A 21,056-nucleotide genomic window follows, 5' to 3' on the forward strand; every position below is an offset into this window, starting at 1 on the left:
GGAGGGAGCAGGGACTGCGCATCCCAGGCACAGACACGGTGTCAGTCCAGGGACCAGTGCAATGGGCACAACGTCCCACTCATCATGAAGTGATCTTGAGACTTCTCCATTTAAACATGCTTGTTTTTACTAGGAAAGATCCCGTTCATAATCTCAAAATGCAGAAAGTTGATGTAAAAACCTCACTGGGAGACTGCATGAATGGGAAGGGGATTTTATTTAATGCCATTTCCACAATGACCTCATCCACTCACCCCCATATGACTGTCCAAGTGGTCTGGCCAGGATCACTTGTTCATGACAGAGGGGGCACAGGACATCAGTCAATGATCCTATCTCCAGCACTAGCGATAACAAACTGGCTTTAACACACTTTGGGAGGCAATGGTGATTACAGGGTGATGTCTCCCCTCAGGGTCTTGCCTACTTCAGCCCTCACAGATCGTGAGCCAGGTTGCTGCCCATTTCTTCATTTGCGCTTCTTTGTGTCCTTGTTCTGCATGTCTATGCCTACAGCCTTCCTTCTGGACGTCTTTCCCAGAACTAGCTCAGCTAACCTCCTCTGCTGTGGGCTGTTCCCCAGGGCAGGGCAGAAAGGCTGGCTTTCCCGGACGGGTATGGAGGGAGAAGCCCAGGCCATGAGCTGTTTGCAGAGGGTGTCTGGTCTGTGCCCTGTGGGGAAGGAAGAACTAGTCCGAATTTCTGCAGGCTGGTGAGGATTTACCATCTGCTGGTCCAAGGGGAACTTCAAACTAACACACACAACCTGAAGAGAGCATCCCTTCAACATCTTGCTCAAAGAAAGGATTTGTCAGAGAGGCAAACATAGTTCCATAGTGTTCATGAAAAGCTTTATCATCCATTTGGGTTTGGCATCAGCCTTGGTGTCTGGTGGTGAATAACTCAGGGTCCACTGGGGCAGCTTAAGAGGCAGAAATTGGGTAACTGCACCATGAATGCAGATATGTAACTAGAAAACAAAGATCTCTTCAATGCTACCCAAGAAAGGAGCCACGTTCTCCAGAAGGATTAATGGCAAGAGTAGCTCAGTCTGTGCTGAAAAGAGGGAATCACGTGCTCGCCTCTCTGCTGGGGGCCTGACATTTTGTCTGCATATGGACAGTTGGGTCTGGCTTGACGGATGGCCTTGCAGCAAGCTCCCAGAGCTACGTGTCTCTTTGGGCTGGATCGCTGTAATGAAATCTGACAGCACCACTCAGATCTGCTCTCCTGCTCAGCATTATGTTAATGGGGGGCAAATGAAAAAGAAAACTACATATATCTTATTTGCCCACTCAAGAGATAAATAAACAACCCACTAACACGAGCGAGCAGATTTTGGAAAGGCTGGTGCAGAGCCTGATGCCATATAGATAGGCTGGTGCAGCACATCACAACTCTTCTCGCAGATAGTGGGTCACTGTTTTCCTTCCAGAAGCAGAAATAGCATCTGCAAACAGCACAGGCCCAGCAAACATGCCCCACTCCCCACAAGCACATGAAGGACTGTGAACGAGTTTTGCATCTCCAACCAGAAGAGGAATCACCATTTACCTGTCGAAGCACAGACCAGCTCTGAACAAAGAGATCCTGAGTTTCTCCAATCTGACGGCATCCAAAGGGGTCACTTTAGAAATTTGGAGACTCCTGAATCCTACTTTTTCCAAAGAGGCATTTTTGCCCAAGCCAGCCATTTCATACTACTGGCTTTGAGATTAGCAAATCAGCATTTTCTGTGAAAAAAAAAAAGAACACTCTCCAGCCCCAGTCATCCTCCTGCATCCTTAATCCCACTGAAGACATTGAAGCCTATCAAATCCAGCAGTCACAAAGCATGAGCTGGAAGGATCCATACCTCTGCCGTGTGCCCGTGGTGAGCTCACGAGACATGCTCACTAAGCACCTCCTCATCTCCTGAATCCCTGGAACACCACCATCTTGGTCTTTTCCTTCCCCCTCCTGCACTGCTGAGGGTTACCTCAGCCATCCTCATGGTCTGGCCTTCTGGGGCATGAGTCGCTGAGTGCAGCCACAAGCCCTAGCCCTGTCCTTGCTGCACCTGCTGGGGATGGAGACCTTGATGGCCCTTGATGCAGCCAACATGCGGCAGCCAACATGTGAGCAGGCTGCTAATGCTGGAGGCTGTTCACAAGAATACATCCCTCAAGTGGTGACAGGGCCAATCAATATGGTAGCTGCTCTTTAGCAATCCATGGCAGGGAGCAGCAGCCCTCCCAGCGCTATCTGCCAGGCAGGCAGGCAGGCAGCCGCTCATCTGCAGGATGGATTAGGGGACAGACTGACAATGGGTGGCTCTTGCCCTGCCACTGTCACCCACACATGCAAATTGCAGCTCTGCTGCACGGCCACAGCAGGACAGCCTGGAAATAGATGGGGGTGAGGCACAGGGACCAGGTCACACATCCCATGCATGCAGCTTTACACCCACACGCGTGCGGCTTGGGGATGTGCTGGAGGACAGTTGGCTTTCACACAGTCCCCCTGATCCCGAGGCCCCATGGGGCAGCACGTGCTCCCTCGACACTGCACGGCACAGTGGGACAACCCACAACCACAGCTGTGCTGGGCCAGCGGAGCAGCCCTGGGCACATGGCAGAAGGCTCGTGGCATGATGTCACCACCATCCATCCATGCAACTCATGTGCAATCCCACTGTCAGTGGGAGGCAGATGAACACCAGGAAGCAGGCATCATGGTCAGGAGCAAGAAAAGGTTTTAGCTCCTTTAAATTGGCTTAACCTGTCTTGCTGCAGAGCCCAAATCAACGAACCCCTTATAACAAACCAAAGCTACAGAGATGCAGCCAGCCAGGCCAAGCATTGCTCCCAGAAAGTCCCATGTCCATCCCACTGCACAATGCATCTGGGTAACTCCAGCACTCTGGCTGCACCCTGGCTCTTCAAAAGGCCCTTTGGGATGGTGCCACCTCTCCACAGCACTTGCTCTTTGTCTGCATGAACCACATGAATCTCTCCTGCCACTGGCTGCACCAGTGCTCGCTACCCAGCTCTTTTCCACCCAAAACCCCTGCATGCCACTGAGCTGTGCTGGTCCAGGGATGTGGCTCTTCCCTGGGGCGTGTGACCGGGGCCAGCAGCAGGGTCCTGAGGGACCACACATGGCGAAGGAGAGCCCAAGCAGCCCAGCAATCCTGCTGCTGCCCTGCCCCTGGGGCTCCCACGGGCAAGATCCTCAAAGGGACCACAGAAGAAAGGAGAGGAAAGATCTCCTGCTGCCACCACAGGTCCCACTGGAGCGAAGGATCAAGGGCTTGACATGGAGTCCATGGGGCTGGCAGCATACTCAGACAACCGCTCGTGAAGCGGAGACAAGCCAGGGAACGCAGCCAAGCCTGTCCCAGGAGAGCCCATCCCTGCTCAAGAGCAGAAGCACGTCGGAGCCTCTTTGTTGTCTGCTGACGGGAGGGAGCATGACGGCCCCATGGAGGTGCCACTGCCAGTGCAGAGCTTGCCAGGCTCTGCACTGGCAGATCTGCACAGTGGGACCACATCGGCACAGTGGTGCAGGGCGAAGATGACTGGTACGGTCAGGACAGCAGTGGGAGCTTGCAAGGATGCTGTTTTCGCCACTGCAGGACTACCAGGACAAACACTGCAGCACTGAGACAGAGCGTCGGGAAGGTGCAGTCTCCAACCAAGTGAAAGCCTCTTCCTTGGTGGGAGAGATGGGGATGAGATGGGGTAGAGGGTGAACCAAAGCAACGGGACCGGCTCTGGAGACTGGGAGAAATACCTGCAGATGCTAAATGTTGGAACGCATCTCTCAGTCCAAGCCAAATCCCAAACCAGCGCTAATATGTAACAGAACATGCACTCCTGCCATTGCTGCTGCTGGGTGCAGGCAGGGAGCAGCAGCGACAGCACAAAGAGGTGCCCAGAGCAGGCCCTGCCGAGGAGCAGCCTTCAAACTGATAAGAGGCTGCAAGTAATACCTGAGAGCTCTTCTGTGGCTCTTAGCAATGATGAAATTGTAACTATTTAGCAAAGATCCCCAGCTTTTCCATGTGCCACAGGATGGCACAGGCCATCCCAGTGTTTGTATAAGGCATCTGCTGCTGTAGACCTGCTTCAGTGGAGAGGTTAAAATACTGTTAGATGGCGTAGGAGTTAAAGCAGGCAAGAGGGAGAGCAACATGTATTAAGCAGAATAACTTTGTGCCAGAGTAGAAAGGCCACTAAAGCAGCTGCTGTGCCACAGCTGGAGCAGGGAGCCTGCCCTGAGTAAGGCAGACCTTGCTACCATGCAGCAGGTATCATTTGACCCTCACTAGCTGGGTACTATGTCTCCCCCCATCATTTCAAAGAGACAAAGAGAGGAGACTGTCTCTTCCTCCTGAAAGATAAATGCCTCCAGATTGTAGCCACTCGACAGGTCCACTGAAATTCATCAGTTCTGACTTGAAATGAAAGCTGTAATAAATCTCCCCATTGAATAGGAGATCAAAGGCAGATCATTAGAGCTCTTGGATTACCCAGTGAGAGTGCACTTCCATCAGCTGCTGTGCTGCTGGTTCCCCCGTGTCCAGAACGACCCCTTTGAGAGGGGAGCTTTGACTCTAAAGAAAAGGACAATTCCCATCAGAAGAGGTCTGGGCTGTGCCCCTCTCCTCTGCCCATCTCTTCCCTGACTGCTCTCAGACAGCTCTGCATGGCTTGCGGCCACATTCTTGGCAGCCACACTGGTACAAGCTGCTGCACAGCATGGAGGGGGACATTGCTCCACCACAGAAGACAGCAGAAGAGCTCAGTGTTGGTCCAGCCCTCAGGGAAAGCTCTTCCTCACATTACAAACCTCCTGCATCTTCTTCCCAGGGAAGGAAAATCCTCCCCAAGCTCTGGGAACTATCCCAATTCAGTTGCCCTCCTTTAATTAAAGACAGACCTCAAGCTGCAAGGTAGAGTCCTGCAACACTTCAGTGGGACCGAGTGTCTGTATCACCCCTGGCTCTGGAGACATGTATAAGGACGTGCTGATTTTTCACTCCGCTCTGTGGTGAGTCTCAGTGAAGAGTTTGCTGACCTGTGCCCACCAGGGATCAGGAGCAATCCCTGTGTCAGCCTCTCCAAACCCATTTGCTGGCAGCAGCCTAAGATATGGCCATGGTCTTCATGGGCTACACAGGGAAAGTTGTTGTCCTTTCCTAAATCTGTGTGGGCTAACCCCTTCTCTCCGCTTGGACCATAAGGTCCCAACTCAGTCCCCTGGGCTTCCTCCTTCCCTCATTTCAACCTCAGTAGCCATCTTCTCAGTGACACATCCAAGTTGGTATCTGCTTGTGGGTGCAGGGGAAGGTCATGTAGCAGAAGCAGAAGGTAAAGCAGGCTTCAGACTGCAGGTGGTGACATCCTATCAGCCATATAGCTGCTTGTCCACCCTTCCTGGCTCCTGGCATCCTGCCGGGGATAATGATCTCCCAGCCTAATGCTGATCTGGTGAGACAGTTGCGCCTGAGCCAGCTGGAGGGATGCTGGAGAGCAGATATATCAGGGTCAACCCTGATTCTCTAAATGGTTTTATTTCTCTAACAGCATAAGGCAAGTTGGTCTTTCCCAATGCCCAGGCCTATAGACCAACAGATTTTCATCAGAACAAGCTGGCAAACATCATCTGACATCCCTCGCTCAGCACAGGTGGAACCCCACTTTGCTCCAGGTCTGGGTGCAGCAGAGCCGGGACCGGGCTCATGGGCTGCCTGCCCAGCAGTGCCTGGAGAGCTAAGGAGGACAGCTGAGGGACTGGCCCATGTAGAAGCCACACAGAGGAGCGAGGTTTATCTCCATGCAAAAAGTCTCACACTCGACAGAGTAAATTTCATTCCTGGAGATATTTTTTTTTCTCCCACTGAGACCAGGATTGCTGAGCTTAGCTCTGAAATGAGGAACCATAGTAAGTCCATTAGCTTCAGAGGAGTTATCCTGAGCACACAGTTCAACCTGTGATCCCTCATTTTACAAAGGGCTAAATGTGGAGAGGATGTAGCGGTGGAAGTAAGTGAGAGACCCTCTGCCATTTTACACGTAGGAACACTTGGCTGTGATGTGAAAATCAGTACTGGGGGTGAAAGTAGGGTTACGTGGGACTTGTTTCACTGTCTGAAATGCATGGTCCTGGCAAACAAGCTTCTCATGTTATAGCTGCCCTTCTATACTGCAGGACGGGGTATGGGGTGTCTTTCTTATACTAAAAGGTGTCCGGAGACACAGGGTACATGTGTTTGGGGTGTCCCATGATGTGGGGAGTCCTGCAGTTGGGTGTCCTGTGATACACCCAACAACACAAGGTGACCTCAGATACCGGGTATCCCACAGTGTGGGATGTCCTGAGGACATGGGTGTGGATACAGGACACACAGCACCCTGAAAAGAGGCACTTTGGCTTCATTTTTACTAGTTACCAGCCTGGCTGGCTGCAGGAAAAAGTCTGCAGCTGGGAAGAAAGCAATAAAAAGGGTCTCAGCGCTGGGGCTCTGATAATGAAGAAACAACCCTGCAATTTGTAGCTGAGCTCATAGTTTTGGAAGCCCATCTCATGGCTTTTGAAGTGCAAACCAGCACAACACCCCCCCCCCATTGACCAGCTCACTGCCAAGAAAAGCCCACAGCCCTTTGTGTCACCTCCATCGCAGGAGGTTTCTCGGACCCCTGAGCAAAGCCCCCACCGGACACTCGTGCAGACGAAACTGCTGAGCAACATCAAATGCAAACCATTCCCCAGGCTCCCCCCCGCCTCCTCCAGCTGCCCAGATAATCCCCCGGACTGAAAGGGAACCTGAACCCTGACTGGTTTTGTGCAACGGGAAACGGAGCTGAGCCCCTGAACCCTCTTTGTGCCAGGATAATGGTCACGGTGCCTTACATCCCCACACCATCCTGCTCCCTGCCAGCACTGGCCGGGAAGACGAGCTCCAGAGCTGTCACCACTCGGAGCTTCAATCCAGCATAAACCAAACTTTTTGTTTAAGGTAGTAGTTAAAAAAAAAAAAAAAGAGAAAAAAAAAGCAGCACATGCCTTTGATCTTGAATAAAGCTTTTATCACAGAGCTTTCAGTCCCGGTGAGCAAAGGGGATTATCTTTCTCTCGCACAAAAGTTCACCTCCCGGTGCAGGTCACGGGAGGAAGATTTCACTGGAGTGGGAGGCGTTTTCTCCGGGGCATTCACCCCACGTCCTGCAGGCAGCCGCTCCCAGGAAAAGCTTTTTATTAGCTAACCTACTGCCTCAAATCCTTTCAGATGCAAAGGGAAGAGAAAAAAAACCCTCCGAAAGAAAGAAGCGGGTGCAAACTCCCTTACAATCGCTGCCAGCCTCATTTAGCAGGAGAGACCTTAGCCCAGCATCCTGCCAGCTATCCTAACTCCCAGCAAACAGCCAGGACTCAAAGAAGTCACTTGAGGCTGTGTCCTGACCCAAACCCCAGCCTGCATGCAGCCAGAGCGTGAGCTGAATTTAGTCTTTCGCGGGGTATGGTCTGGATCTGGCTGCCGGCTGTCCCCATGAAGCCACTCCCCGTGCAGGGCAGGCTGGAACCATGACAGTCATCTCTTTCCCCATCAATAGGTTAATGCAAAAGGTGCTTGCTGCCCACACCACAGGTAATTGCTCTCATTACCGACGCACTGGGCAGCCTCTCTGCCTTCACCTCCCCTACCCGTGCGTCAGGCAGGCAGTGCCATATAATGGGATTTATCACCATTGCCTGGAAGCTGCTGCCTGCTCCCAGGGTCCAGCAAGAGGTGGGGGCAGGAGGCAGCATCACCAGCGTACTGCGGCCTGCCCCAGGAGGATACGCACGCATGGCAGGGCTGCCCGAGGCGCAGCACCCATCTCCACTCTCCTGCAACAGCTGGGAGCCACAGGGAGCAGAGTGCTGCCAGCCGCCTCTGTGGCTGCAGCCGGGAAGGAAGGGTGCGAGGGCGGGAGCGCCAAGTTCCCCACTCCCAGGATGTTAATCGAAGTGACAAATACGCTTTGACATCAATTATGTTGCTTTCTTGTTCAGCCAAGAATTAATTAACTTAAGTGAAGCAATTAGGTAAACTTATCAAGTGAGGTTTGCAGTACCTTAAGCAAACAGCTAATTGGGCTGTGAAGGGAGTGGGGATAAAAGGGGACGGTGACAACACACCCAAAGGGGACCTGGGGGTCCCCAGGGGCTGAGACTGCCACAGCCATCAGTTCAAGGGGCAGATCCTGCAATGGGAACGTCTGGAGTGAAATATCCCTTCTCTCCTTCGTACCTCTGAAACACCCTGCACCCAGAGCAGGTCGCACTCCCCCCCTCGCTGTCCCTCCTGCTTGTCTCAGGATGCAGGCAAAAGACACAGTCCCAGGGGTCTCCTAAGAGCAGAGGTAAGAAATAAAGCAATCGATGGGGAACCCCACTGTGTATGAGATTCAGACAAACAGGTCACAAAGTGTTTGCTGATAATAGCAGGTGAGGCAGAGGATGGAGACAGACGCTAAGTGATGCTGGATTCCCTGCAGGGACAGCAAAGACACAACTCCCACTCCCAGCCTCCTACACCAGAGAAGCAAGAGAAAGTGTTGGGATGGTCTACTGGGACAACTGGTCACAGGGCAGTGTCCATGGGGAGGTGGGACAGCGGCATGGAGAGAGGTGCTGGGCTAGGAGCCCCCACGGCCTAGAAACACTCTTGGAAGCCCCCCTAATCCCAGGACCCATCACATTAGAAGAGACTTAAAACTCTGCAAAAGCTGCCTCGTGAAGAATGACAGAGGGTCAGAGCAGCCACGCCACACGCCAGCCCCCTGTCATGTGTGGAGATGGATGCTGCCCCCCCCACAGGGCCAGCGCCGCCTCCTCAGGCAACGGGTGCATCCATATGCCCGTCTGGGTGACGGTCACTTTTCAAAGACTCTTTAAGATTTTTTTCTGCATGGCGCATCTAGCCCATTTTCCTATCTTTCAAGCCAATGAACTACTCAATTTTCAGATTTAATTTCCAGATTTCAGCAGAATCCATGGCACAAGCTGCTTTTAAAGTTTGCTAAGGTGTTGAATCAAAATGCAATACTATAAATCATTAATGCACCCCTGTGTCGCAATGAAGCTGGAATATTTTAATCACTGAATAATGAAGTCAATACTTACAAATCTCAGCTGTCATTAAAAGATCTGCATGCCTCTGTGCGCCCAGCGGGAGACAAAATCTTGCAAGTGGACTGGATTTGCCCACTGGAGGTGCAGCCAGGAGTACCGCAGCAGTGGTGAGACACGAGAGGCTGGTTTTTGCAGCCTTGTTTTGTGATCGGCAGTAAGCCAGCATCCTTTGTGGTACCTGCTCTTTAAGCAGGGTGATTGCTAAAAGAAATGAAGTCAAGCTAACCCGTTGCATGGTTCCTGGGTAGGAATAACGGTGACCTAAGCGCATTACAGCTTAGACAAGCAAGGGGTTTTCAGAGTGAACACGACCAGGCTGCTTGCCTTGGTACCACAAGAGTTTTCTCCAGCCCCACAGAGGACAGGCTGGAGCTCGCCCAGAGCGGGAATGTCCTTTCTACAAGGCCAGATACCATTCTGGAGCTGGAGAGGCCCTGGAGACAGCAGCGTGGAGAAAATCAGAAAGGGCAGATCTGGAAGATAGTGAACAGAAGGCAGAAGGGCAAAGTTAAAACAACTCTGCAAATGCTGGGATGTGCCTGCAGGCAGCAAGAGCCACTGTGTCCCCGGCACAGATGGAGTATGTGGCGTAGAGCCGCAGCAACACCGCAGGGGGGAGGATGGTCAGCCCTGTCCTCCCAAAAAGGGGACAGGCGTCACGCATTACCAAGTAAGACCAGCTTCCTCAAAGAAAGGAAACCACTGGAAGGAGAGCACCAGGCTGGCAAGCAGCCACGGCCAGCACGGAGGCTGGACGCAAAGAGAGAGGTGCTGGTATCTCTGCTTGACCCCGGTTAGGGTGTTCACCATGATGCACTGCGCAGGTGTGTGGTCCCACTGCTTGTAGGACGTACCTTGTGGTGTCTTGCACTGTCACAATAAGCCCGAGTCCCCAAAACTGCAATACTGGCAGGATGGAGCTGCCATCCACCCAGATGTCCAGGTACTCGTGGAAACTGCAAGGTCAGATCAGCATCACTGGGACAAGTGAGCAGTGTGGTCCAGGGACCCAACATTTTGGCACTTCCAGAGATAAGTCCAAATCATATTCACAGAAAGATGCAGCTGGTGGGACCTGTAGGAAGTAGAAGAGGTCAGAAACTGCCCCTTCATTTCTTCACACAAGTAGGAGCAGTTGTAACAGTGCTGTCATAGGGCTATTGCGTGGGCACAGAGCTGCCAAATGGTCAACTGAAGCACAGGAAACCTCTCTGGCTCTGGAAAGAGCAGATCAAAGTATCACACATCAGTCTTTCTGGATCCACAGCATAACTGGGAGTCAGATATTCTGCCCCCAGGAGCCAGGTGAGACAAACTGTCCATCTCAAGTTGCCCGGCTCCATCCTGTCTTGGCACTAGGACTGCACTGAAGCCCACGCCAAGGGTCTCGGTTTGGTCCGTTTTTTCTCTAGCAGGAAAATGGATGCAGCTCTCTTGAGTTTCAGGTTTGCCTGACGCTGCTCTGCGCTGCAGTAGGGAAGCCCAGCCATGGACTCAATCCTTGGGGGAAGAATTTGAGAGATCTGCAAAAAAATTGCAATCACAGAATTGCAGAGTAGTTGAAGTTGTACAGGACCTCTGGAGATCATCTAGTTCAACCCCCCCACTCCCCCCGCTCAAATCCTTGCTGTGCCTTTTTTCTCCCAACATCACAAAGCACTTGGAGATACCATGCTGGTATAGACGGTTCATGCTGCAGGGTTTAACAGCACACAGAGGCAGGACATTCAGCCAGCATCCTTCTATAGGTGACCATCAACAGTGCCCATCAGCTATGACTTCTGCTTCACTGTGTTTGAAACCATGATTTCACAGGTGGAGCATCCTGGAGTATGTATGTCCAGAACTGGTCCCCTGGACACAAGGGGCCTGGAGCAAGTCCTGCCAAGCGGCCCCTAAATTCATTTCAGCCTGGACAACACTCACAGGCTTTACAGCAGTGTAACAGGGTTTGGCCCTCCAACAGGGATGACCAAAACATTTACTTAAAAGCTGAGGGGGCTGCAGTGCTCCAAAGGGACTTTCCCCATCAGGCTGCTGCAGAAGCGTTTGCATGGATGGCATTGGATTTTCACCTTTGGAGCATGAGACCAGTCGCTTCTGAAGAGAGGATCCTGAGCGACCTGGACCAGCGTGGCAAATCCCGTTTCCTCATCGATTTTCTTGAAGGATGCTCTGGAGGAAGCTGGGTGTATGTATTCGTGTGAGCAAGGGATATTAGAGACTCGTGCAGTGAGATTATAACCGACACCGAAGGTCATTCTCTCCTAAACCCCTCTTTTCAGGCGTTAACAACTTTAAAAAAAAAAAAAAAAAGAATTCTTTGTGCTGGAGATGTCTCAGGCTTCATTGCAGACGAAAGATTTTTTGGGGGAAAACTGAGACGAAATCTCTGTGGATGTGTTCTGCATTATCTGAGCTTAAAAAAAAAAAAAAAAAAAAAAAGGCAGGGGGAAAGCGCTCCCTGGTAATACTGTTTGTCATAATCCTCTTCTTCCATCATCCTGCCCAGCAACAGCCACTCCGCTCTGCCACTGCTCCTCCTACGAGACCAGGCACGGATGCAGCCTTGTGTGAGCACCCCCCTCCTCCCCCCCATCACCGCTGGAGCCATCTACAGCAGAGCAGGTGGGTGGACCAGGGCACCTGTGCATGCCCGTGAGATGCTCTGCTCTTGTAGACCATCCCTTGGGCATGCAGCTGGAAGACTCTGCCCCCCGCCGCTGCCTCCAGGGGAGAGTTTCCAGGCTGGTTCCCCCACACTCGGCACCAACAGGGCCAGCCGGCGATGCCAGGACAAGGCAGAAGGCACTCTGTCTCAGCAGACAATTCTTCTGGTCACACTTGCACAGGGTTGGGAGGGGAAACCTGGTCCAGGTCTGTCCAGCCCACGCAGCCCCATGTACAGAGCATGGAGGAAGACCCGCAAAGAGAGCTGACTGAAGGCAGGGAGCGACACGGCACAGTGGACAGGGCCAGAACAAAATGGGGCAACCCACCAATGAGCAGATTCCTGCCCCAAACAAACAAGACCAGAAGATGGGGATGGCTCCCCCATGATGAGGGAGGGAGACCCCCCCAGCCCTCATCACTGGGACCTCTAGCCAGCCAGCTTCTGCAGGTTAAACTACCAGGCTCCAGCCCCCAAAGGCTCGTTTGGTGCCTCCAGAGCACCAGCAGTCTGTTTTTCCCCCCAAGACACCACCCATCAGCCCTGCAGCAAGGTGCGGTGGGCTCAGGACCAAGCCAGCAGAGGTGCTCTGGGGTATCAGGGAGCACTGGAGATGCCAATATCCGAGCCCTAAGGGCCCAGCCAGTGTCCTCAAGGGTAAGGCAGGTCCTACAGACCCTGCTGCAGCCCATCACCAGCTAAGGGCTACATACATCCCCCTGACCTGCAGCCATTGATCCCAGCTGCTTTCAGACTCTTTCTGCTTCCCATCACAGGAGACAGCCCAGCTGCTTTCATGTTTAAACCAACACCATTTAGTCTCCCCTCAAATTACAGGTCTGAGTAATCCCCCCCCCACCCCCGCCCAGGGGAAGCGATTGTTCCCAACAGGAGATCTCTCCCTGCGAGCACCTGGCATGAGCACAGCCGCAGGAATGGGCTCGTGACACAGAAAAAGGAAATTATGTTCAATGGCTTTGGCAAGGTGAGCTGCCTGCTCCCCGGAATGGAAAGGGGAGCTCAGGGTCCCTGCCAGGGCTACAGAGCTTTGGCAGGGGGAAAGCAGCCAGGCAGGTTGCAGAGGCAGGAACGCAGCAGTCGGCAGCGTGCCAGGCTGTGCCAGGGCTGCGTCCCACATCTGCTCGGGCACGCAGTTGCGCAGGGACGTGGCTGACACACAAAGGAGTGCAAGGGACTCTGATCACCCTGTCATTCCCAGAGCTGCTCCAAGATGCTCCAAATAATCTCTCAGGTGTTTGCAATTCTCTGCCAAGTGCTGAATCATCCTTCTGCAATGTCTGCATTAGGCATGCAGGAGCTGTAGAGCCTTTTGCAGTGAGAAACGGGAAGGAGGGGACAGGTACCGACACACAAGAAACGAGAAGTATCAGCAGTAACGCTCTCTCTGTGCTACGTGCTCTGCTGGCCCTCCTAAGACTAACCGGAGGAGGAGATAGAGCCTGCCAAGGCTTGGCAGTCACCTGTGCATATCCCAGAGGGACACAGGCAAAGAGAGTTTGGACACAGCAGGGGTGATGGTTTGGTTTCTTCAGCATGAAAGTAAGTCACTGTGAACCCCCAAAGCAAATCCTACTGTCCTCATCCTCCGCTAAAGCTGTAGGCAGACCCAACCTCAACTGTGCAAAGCTCCTGGGATCCCACATCCAATCACCTACCATAGTGTCCCATCAGCTGCATCAACTCCTGGTCAGCTGTATCACTGAATAATCTGAACTAGCCCATCAAGTGAACAATGCCTCACCTCTAAAAAAGAAAAGCCCTCTTGAACCACTGAGAAATAGATGAGTAAAAGTGGTTTATTTATTTAGACTTTCAATAAAACTTTGACAGTATCCTGCACTGGGGGATTTAAAATCTTGCAACCTACCCTGGTTACACACAAGGACACCAGAACTTTTGTGTGTTTAATAGATCTACTGAGATGTGGCAGATAGCAGAGGATTATCTGGGTTAGTCGATGAGAGAGACTGTAGGGAGCTGCAGAGGGAATTCACTGCTAACAGAGACCAGTTTCGCTGCAAGAGAAACGTAGCATTGATAAATGAAAGTTCACACACGCCATAGGGATCATCTGACCTACTCCTGCGTATCGCCAAATTCACTACCATCTATAATCACGCTGGAAAAAGCCCTGTGTGTCACTGGACAGCTCAATAACAACAGCTATTAAATGCTCAGAGACAAAAGAAACAACTTAAGGTTTGAAGTGCAATGGGCTAAACAAATGTAACATTATTATGGCATTATCAACTGACAGGGCGGCCCTGCTCTAAATACTGTCTCAATTGTAGCCTCTGGGCTGGAACAAGTGAAAGCAATGCAAGTTGGATAAAGGGAACCAGCCACATGTTTGTAATTGCCAAGGGGCCCTTCCAGCCATCCCGCCCATCTTCCACCCAGCACAGAGCCCTCCCTGCAACTCCTGCAGAAGGCCAGAATGGGAGTTATTTACCAGCAATTGGAGACTTTCCAGATGTGCATCCACATGTAGTATCTACAGACAGCAAAGCCCTGCATGGGGCTCAGCTCATGGCAAGTGTATGTTGAGATGCACTATCTCCATGGGACAAGCTTTGGGGAAGATGCTCTGGGTGATGACAAAGCCCAGGTGAAGGTGGGTGGAGGCCTGCGATGAACCTGCAGGGAAACCTTGTCCAGGTGAAGCACAGCATAGCAGAGGGATGAGGGTGGATGGCAAGGACTGGAGCTCAACCCTTCCCAACCGAAGTGCTGGCCAAGAAAGCCAACACCATGGAGTAGGTGGCATATGGCCTTGGCCTCCTTGGGCAGATTCACATGTCAGGGAAAGCCATCATCGCGCCTGTTAGCAGGTTCAGCACAGCTGGAGGGGTACAGATTATCTCCACAGGCGGTTTGAAACCTGAGGCAGGGCTCTGCTCACCTTATTACAGCCAAGAGGAGGAGAGCAAACTCCATCTCTGCTGGGAAGCCTCCAGTGGCTGGAAGACCTGTGGGCTGAGACGATGCATGGCACCAACCTAGATCTAATCTATCTGGACAGACCCATTTGTTGGCAGCTACTTCATGCTCCAAGCGAGGATGTGTACAACAGACCCATCCTGGCCAGCCCTCCCCACCTGCAAGAGGCTCTGGGGCAGTGGGAGAAGGTCTGGGAAGCACAGAGAAGAACGCAAGCAGACAGCCTGCCCAGACAAGGCTTCCCATATGCTGCAGGGCTCTAAGTATCCCTGATCCAGGGGATGAAGGAAATATCGGCCAGCAAACTTGACCTTGAGCTCCCCAGGAACAAGACAGGGATCAACTGCTCCTGTTAGAAGTGAAAAGGTCACTGTCTGGACTGCCCTCAATGCTGGGCATCTCAAGGGTGTCCAAGAGGGGAATAGAAATAAGGCAAATCCAAGCACTCGTGCTCTGTACAGATGGACTCTTACTAACATTGATGCCCCTCAGCACTTTGCCTTTGCTAGAGTACAGAGACTGGAGTGAACACAGTCCCCTGGCATAGGTGGGTGAAGGCTGTCACCAGGTCATTCCTTAGCCACACCAAGCAATTAGAGCTCCTGCACGCTTGTGCAATAAGGCAGATTTTCCAGCCCTTGATTTGTGCTGCTAGTTGTTGCCTGCACAGTCTCGAGTTCGTCGTTTACTTGTCATATGCTGCTGTGGGTGAGCAGCTGTACGGGAATGACATCTAGTCGCAGCAATGCTCAGAGCAGGGAGCAGCAGTAAACACCTCCCAACTTCTGCCAAAAGCAGCTACTAAAGCCCCCAAACATTGCTCACAGCTCTGCACATCTCCAGTTATGACCAGCAGACCTCAAGATGCTTTCAGACATCCTGACTGCAGTTCCCCCCTCTCTCCACGCAGCCGGCATCGCCTCTTCCCAGATATCCAGCCTGACATTTAGCGATGCTAAGATGCACACAGCTCAACTGTGCCTGCATGCCAGGCAATTTGGATCCCCACTGCTCCTTATTGCTCCTCCAGCCTCTGTCTCACCTGCTCGCTTTGCCAGCAAGGACTTTCTGTTTCCTTGCAGGCCACAGAAACAGGTGCCATGGTCCGACCCATGGGCACTTCCCAGCCCCGCTCCTGTTTGTAGATGAGAACTATATATAGCAACTTAACAGCAGGTGCTACACAGCATCCACGTGTCTTGTATTAAGTGGACTAAGAGCAACACTTTATCAGGTTTGCTTAAATATGATTAGAAACCTGGGCAGATTTCCTGCTTTGAATGATCATAAATGGTGCAGGGAAGGCAAAGTGAGAGCTTCTGCTTGCGCTCTCATTGTGTGCGAAAGGCTAGCTGGAGACCTGATAAAAGGAATTACTGTTTTAATGCAGGAAATTAGGAATCGTAGTGACTTACTGCAACGAGGCACCATACAGCTGACTGTGCTGGGGGATTAGACGCATTAACCAATGCTGGAGAGGCAGCCGAGCCCCCTCCTTAGCCATCCTACTCCTCCCCATTACAAAAGGTTACTGAGCTCATCTCCTGGGGAAGCACCTCGGCTTTCACCGTCTGCAGCAAACCACCAATATTCAGGAGATGGAAATCCCTCTGGCTGCTGAAGCATCTCATCTCTGCCCTGTGAAATGCCGCTTGGTGCTGGCTGAGCTGGAGACCTTTGAAAACGTTGCTTCCTTTTTCCAGTGCTTGAATTCACTGGGGACATGCTGGCAGCCTGCCAGATCAATAATGAAATCTGCCAAGACATCAGCATCAGCCGGGGTGCAGGGGCTGCCAGGGCTTGCCCAACTCACACAGAGGGTTTTCAGACCACTGGTACCTGCTCTCCTCCTCCTCTCCCCTAGGAGAGGACTCAAGCAACGTCCAAGCTCTCTGTGCTCCCACCACCTCCATCCCACACTCCTGGGCAAGGCAGCAGCACCTTTGCACCTAATCACAGATGGACTGGATTTAAAAAAAAAATACCAAAAACACCAAACACAAAACAAAGCCCAGAGCACAGAATTTGCATATACTGTGTTAAAATAACACCTTGGGGCTGCAAATTATACTTTGCATTGGGAAATGCCAAGTGAGGGCTGCTCAGAGCCATTGCCATAACCAGCAGCACCCTGCCAAATGTTTCCTTCAGTGAACCTTCACTGTTTCCTTCAGTGAACAGGACAGACAACAGGTCAGAATGAAAGTTGTGCAGAAAACAGACATTTCCTAACAGTCACAAGCTTAGTCCTGCACCCTAAATGGCACCAATTAATGCATGGAGATACACAAATCATTAACTGATCCAACGTCCTCCATGGGACATTACTCCCCAGGCTTCTGTTACAGGCACTCTGCCCTTTTTCCAAAAGCATCTGGCACCTGCAACAGGACGCAGCGAAGGGCAGGACGGTCCCGTGCTCCAGCCTGACCTGGCAATAGCTCCTCTGCTTCCTTACAGAGGATGGCACCAAAGCCAAGAGGGGCACAGGACCCCACATAACCCAATAGGTCAGCCAGCACCAGGGAGCAGACCTGCAAAAATCACATTTTCAGAAATAAGGATTTTTCCTTCAGATCAATTGCTTCACATGACACTGTGCAGCTACATCTTTCATTCTCCATGTTTTATTTTTACAGAGAAAAAAGAATATGCAGCATAACAAGAAATCGCTAGTGATCAGCATCTTCAGCATTGTGCACACCAGACCAGGATGTGCTCTGGGAAACATATCTTCCTTCCAGGTAGGACATAGGTGTTGCTAACACTGCAATTTGCTCTGACATGCATATTTCATCCATCAAGAAGGAACTGGAATGGGGGCATCTGAGTGATAATCCCCTCATAATGATACAGGAGATGCTTGATGGTCTCTGTACAGCTGCAGAGCTAGGTGTATACTGCTGGCAGGACTCTGCCGAGGATACATCCATACAGGCTCTTGCAGGGCACAAAGGCAGGAGAGATGGCCCTAAACAGGAGACGTGAGCCTGAACTGCGCCTGATGTGTGATCTACACCGTCCCCCTTCAACTATGACAACACTCGGTCAACAGCGACCAAACAGATCAAAGCCGAAACGCATTGTTTGCATGCTCGTCCCTAGCTAACCTCCCTCTGCCTTATGAAAGGGCTATAAATAAGGCAACTTCTCCCCAAGCCCTGCTAAACCTTTACTCTTCCTCCAGAGTTTTTCAGGAACAAAGGGAGATCAGCTTCATCTAGTGCTCCATGCAGATATTGGCTCCCAAATGAAGGCTAGGACATCTGCAAAGCATTGCCTGGACAATTCATTCCCTGCTCCAGAGCACTCACACAGCCTGTGCAGGATTTCCACAGCTCCCAGCCCCCATAGAGCCAGAAAAGGGGGAACAGCTTCCATCTCCACCAGCCTGTGGGACACAAAATCCACTGCTTACCTCCCAACACATCTGCTCCAAGACCATCAAGATGTACTTGCTTGTTCTGTCATTATCCCTGCACTCATCCTAAGCACCACGCACAGCTCTTCTGTGTCCAGGCAGGCATGAGATGGTCTCCAGCAGTTCCCCCTCTGCTCTCCTCCTGGCCGAGGGGGATCCCAGGCTTTTTTGCTGCTCTACCTCAGTAACAGATGTATTTTACACTCTCCACAGGTGGCCACAGCCCAGTTTCAGGCTCTTCTTTAAGCAGAGCGATCCAGGGTTTGGAGGTGTCCTGGCCAGGGCTTGGAGTTGTCCTTCAGCTTGGCAGCGGCTCAAGGGCTATCCACGCTTGCCAGCCCAGGAGCTGGGCAGGGCCTGGGAAGGCTAAGAGGAGCTTCAGCAAAGGTGCAGAGGCACCTGGCCATTAGCACTAATCCTCAAGGCCTTGAGCACCATCTCCTGGTCATTCCTGGATTCAGTGGCAACTTAACCTCATGCTTCCTCCACTTCACGGCAAAGCCTGGGGGACAAACTGTGCATGCAACTGAGGAAGAGAAAGGTGGGAGCACTTCTTAACATGTGCAACACTTCAACAGGGTCATATACTTGCTGCCACACCCACACAAAAAATGTCATGCAGAACATTAGCTCAACCAAGCCCCTCTCCTGGGGGCACCCCTTGCTGTTCACTTCTCTCCAACTTGTAACAGGAACAACAAACTATCTCACTGGCACAACCACCTTGACACGCTCCTGTGTGACCATCTCTGCCTGGTGGCTGTGAGCAGCCAGCACAAGATGCTGCTGGAAAACTCCAATCTGTTCATCTTCTGCACTCCCGTGGCTCTGGGCAGCGTGATAAAACGGGCACTGCTCGCTGCAGGGTCTCAGGCTGTGAGATGCGGCGAGGATCACCGCTCAGTATGTAAATATTGCAGTGGCAGAGTTCAACCTTTTGGCATAAGAGAAAGGAAGATAAATGCTACCAGTCCCCTCAGAGCCACAGGAACCCTGCATCTATCTAATTGCACTTCATAATGGATTCAGCAAACCATTAATTATCAGATTATATTTGAGGAAACTGCAGATAAAAAAGCTTTATTAAATTTAGCCTTAAAGGGGCCAGTGTGCTTCAATGAAGCTGTTGCATTGTGCTGGTACCGGGGAAGCAAACTTTGCATTAGGTATCTCAATGCACTGTACAAAGCAATGCCCTGTGTGCCACAGGGAACAGCTATGTGCAGTCACAGCAGCTATTGCACACCCAGACAGAAATACCTTCATTAGTGCCAACTCACTGATCCCAGTAACGACAGGCCCTGGCATGCAGGCACAGCTTCTCCTCGTTTCTCCGATGTGGTAGCTTCAGCATGTCCTTGGCAAATTAGAGGAGGGGTGGGAGATCTCAGGGCTGTTTGCTCGCAAAGAGGATGTGGATGCTTAGACCTGCTTGTGACCCTTCTTCGTAATGGACAGCCGCAGCAAAAACATGGATGGGATCAGACCTGTGCTACACAAGGTGTTACCTAAACAGCTCCGAAGCCATTTAGCACAACTCCCAAGTAGTCTCTGCTCGAGCAGAGAGGCTCAAATGTAAGCTCTGCACTGGGGGATTTTTCTAACTGGCACAACAGGCAGCATAATGGTACAGGGGAAAGCAAGAGAAGAAACAAAGCAGCCCTTACTCTCCCTGCAGAGTAGCAGATACCTGCGAGCACATCACTGATTCAGCCATAAAAATCTCCACCCCATATTCTCAGGACAGCTTTTTCTTTGGTTTCACATACCCATACCACTCCAACTTTGCCCTGCACTAGACTAGTCTCCTCCGCTCTGTTCACAGCAGTGGAGGAACACATGTGAACACACCCAGTTCCCATCTTTTCCTCTGCTGCTTTATTTCTCTTGAGCCGAGAGGGATGAGTGGTCCAGCTCACCTGAGCTGGCAGCTGCTGACTGCAGGGAGACTTCCCAGGCCCTTGTGAATGTCTATAAACCTCTTCTGTCCTTGGTCATGCTGTGCTTGCTGTATGCCACTTCTTTTGCAGCATCACATACCTGGGTTGCTTTCCCAAAGAAACCCTGAATCTTCCTGCTAGAGCAGCACAATGAGGTACAGCTCCTGAACCAGTCCAGTGGATATCAGGTGCCACACGCAGGCTCCTGCTCACTCTCACTTGGTTTCTTCACAAATCAGAGTGACTTTGTCATCAAACAAGTCCTCCATGGTCACTGCCACCAGCTCGGAGCCAGCTTGGCTCACCTGGGATTCGGGCAATGTCACAAAGACTTGGGAGTCAGCAAGTTGGGCCTCATCAAAAGAGATGATGTGCTCTGCTGCTCCTTGCTCAGACGTCTGAATCACCTGCGTGGAAGATGACCTGAGAGTCAGACGCTTAGAGCACCACTTTCCCCACAATCACTTTGTTACCCACATCTTTCCCAGTCCCAGCTCTGGTAATAACATTTAGCTTCACGCCAGAGGTCTGCGATTACAATAGGCGTGACACTAATGGGAAACACCAAACCACACACATCGATGATGCAAAAGAGAAGACAGGAGAGTAATTAAATATTTATCTCCAGAAAATTGCTATAATAAGCAGTCGTAGACAATAAACACTCTGTGATTATCCACTGGAGGAATGCCAGCTCAGGGAATCTTGCACACTGGGCTCCCTCATCCAAGGAGCTGTTCTCCACTGATGGCTGAGATATTGAGGAGAAAGAGTCTGGGTTCAAGCCTAGCATATGGCCTCCAACAAAGCAGCTATAATCTCATGGGGTATATCATCTGGGCTTTGATAGCCTCTGAGTAACCAGGCACCTCTGCGCAGTCCCTCCTCCTCAGCTCCTGAA

At 51.7% G+C, this 21,056-nt stretch overlaps 1 protein-coding gene across 2 annotated transcripts in view; it reads right to left on the reverse strand.

Moving 5' to 3' along the window:
- The window catches only part of ZBTB40 (zinc finger and BTB domain containing 40), a 132,822-nt gene that overhangs the window by 73,779 nt on the left and 37,987 nt on the right, over positions 1-21,056 (reverse strand). Inside the window, exon 17 of one of the 2 annotated variants that reach the window (XM_075520548.1) lies at positions 17,414-20,562. The exons of the other annotated variant lie outside the window; for it this stretch is intronic. Coding sequence (XP_075376663.1) covers positions 20,371-20,562 — 192 coding nt within the window. The 3' untranslated portion in view covers positions 17,414-20,370. Of the gene's footprint in view, positions 1-17,413; positions 20,563-21,056 lie in introns of those variants that run through there. 2 annotated transcript variants of the gene reach the window in all.

Source organism: Mycteria americana, chromosome 18 (assembly GCF_035582795.1).
Source record: "Mycteria americana isolate JAX WOST 10 ecotype Jacksonville Zoo and Gardens chromosome 18, USCA_MyAme_1.0, whole genome shotgun sequence".
Classification (NCBI taxonomy): domain Eukaryota; kingdom Metazoa; phylum Chordata; class Aves; order Ciconiiformes; family Ciconiidae; genus Mycteria; species Mycteria americana.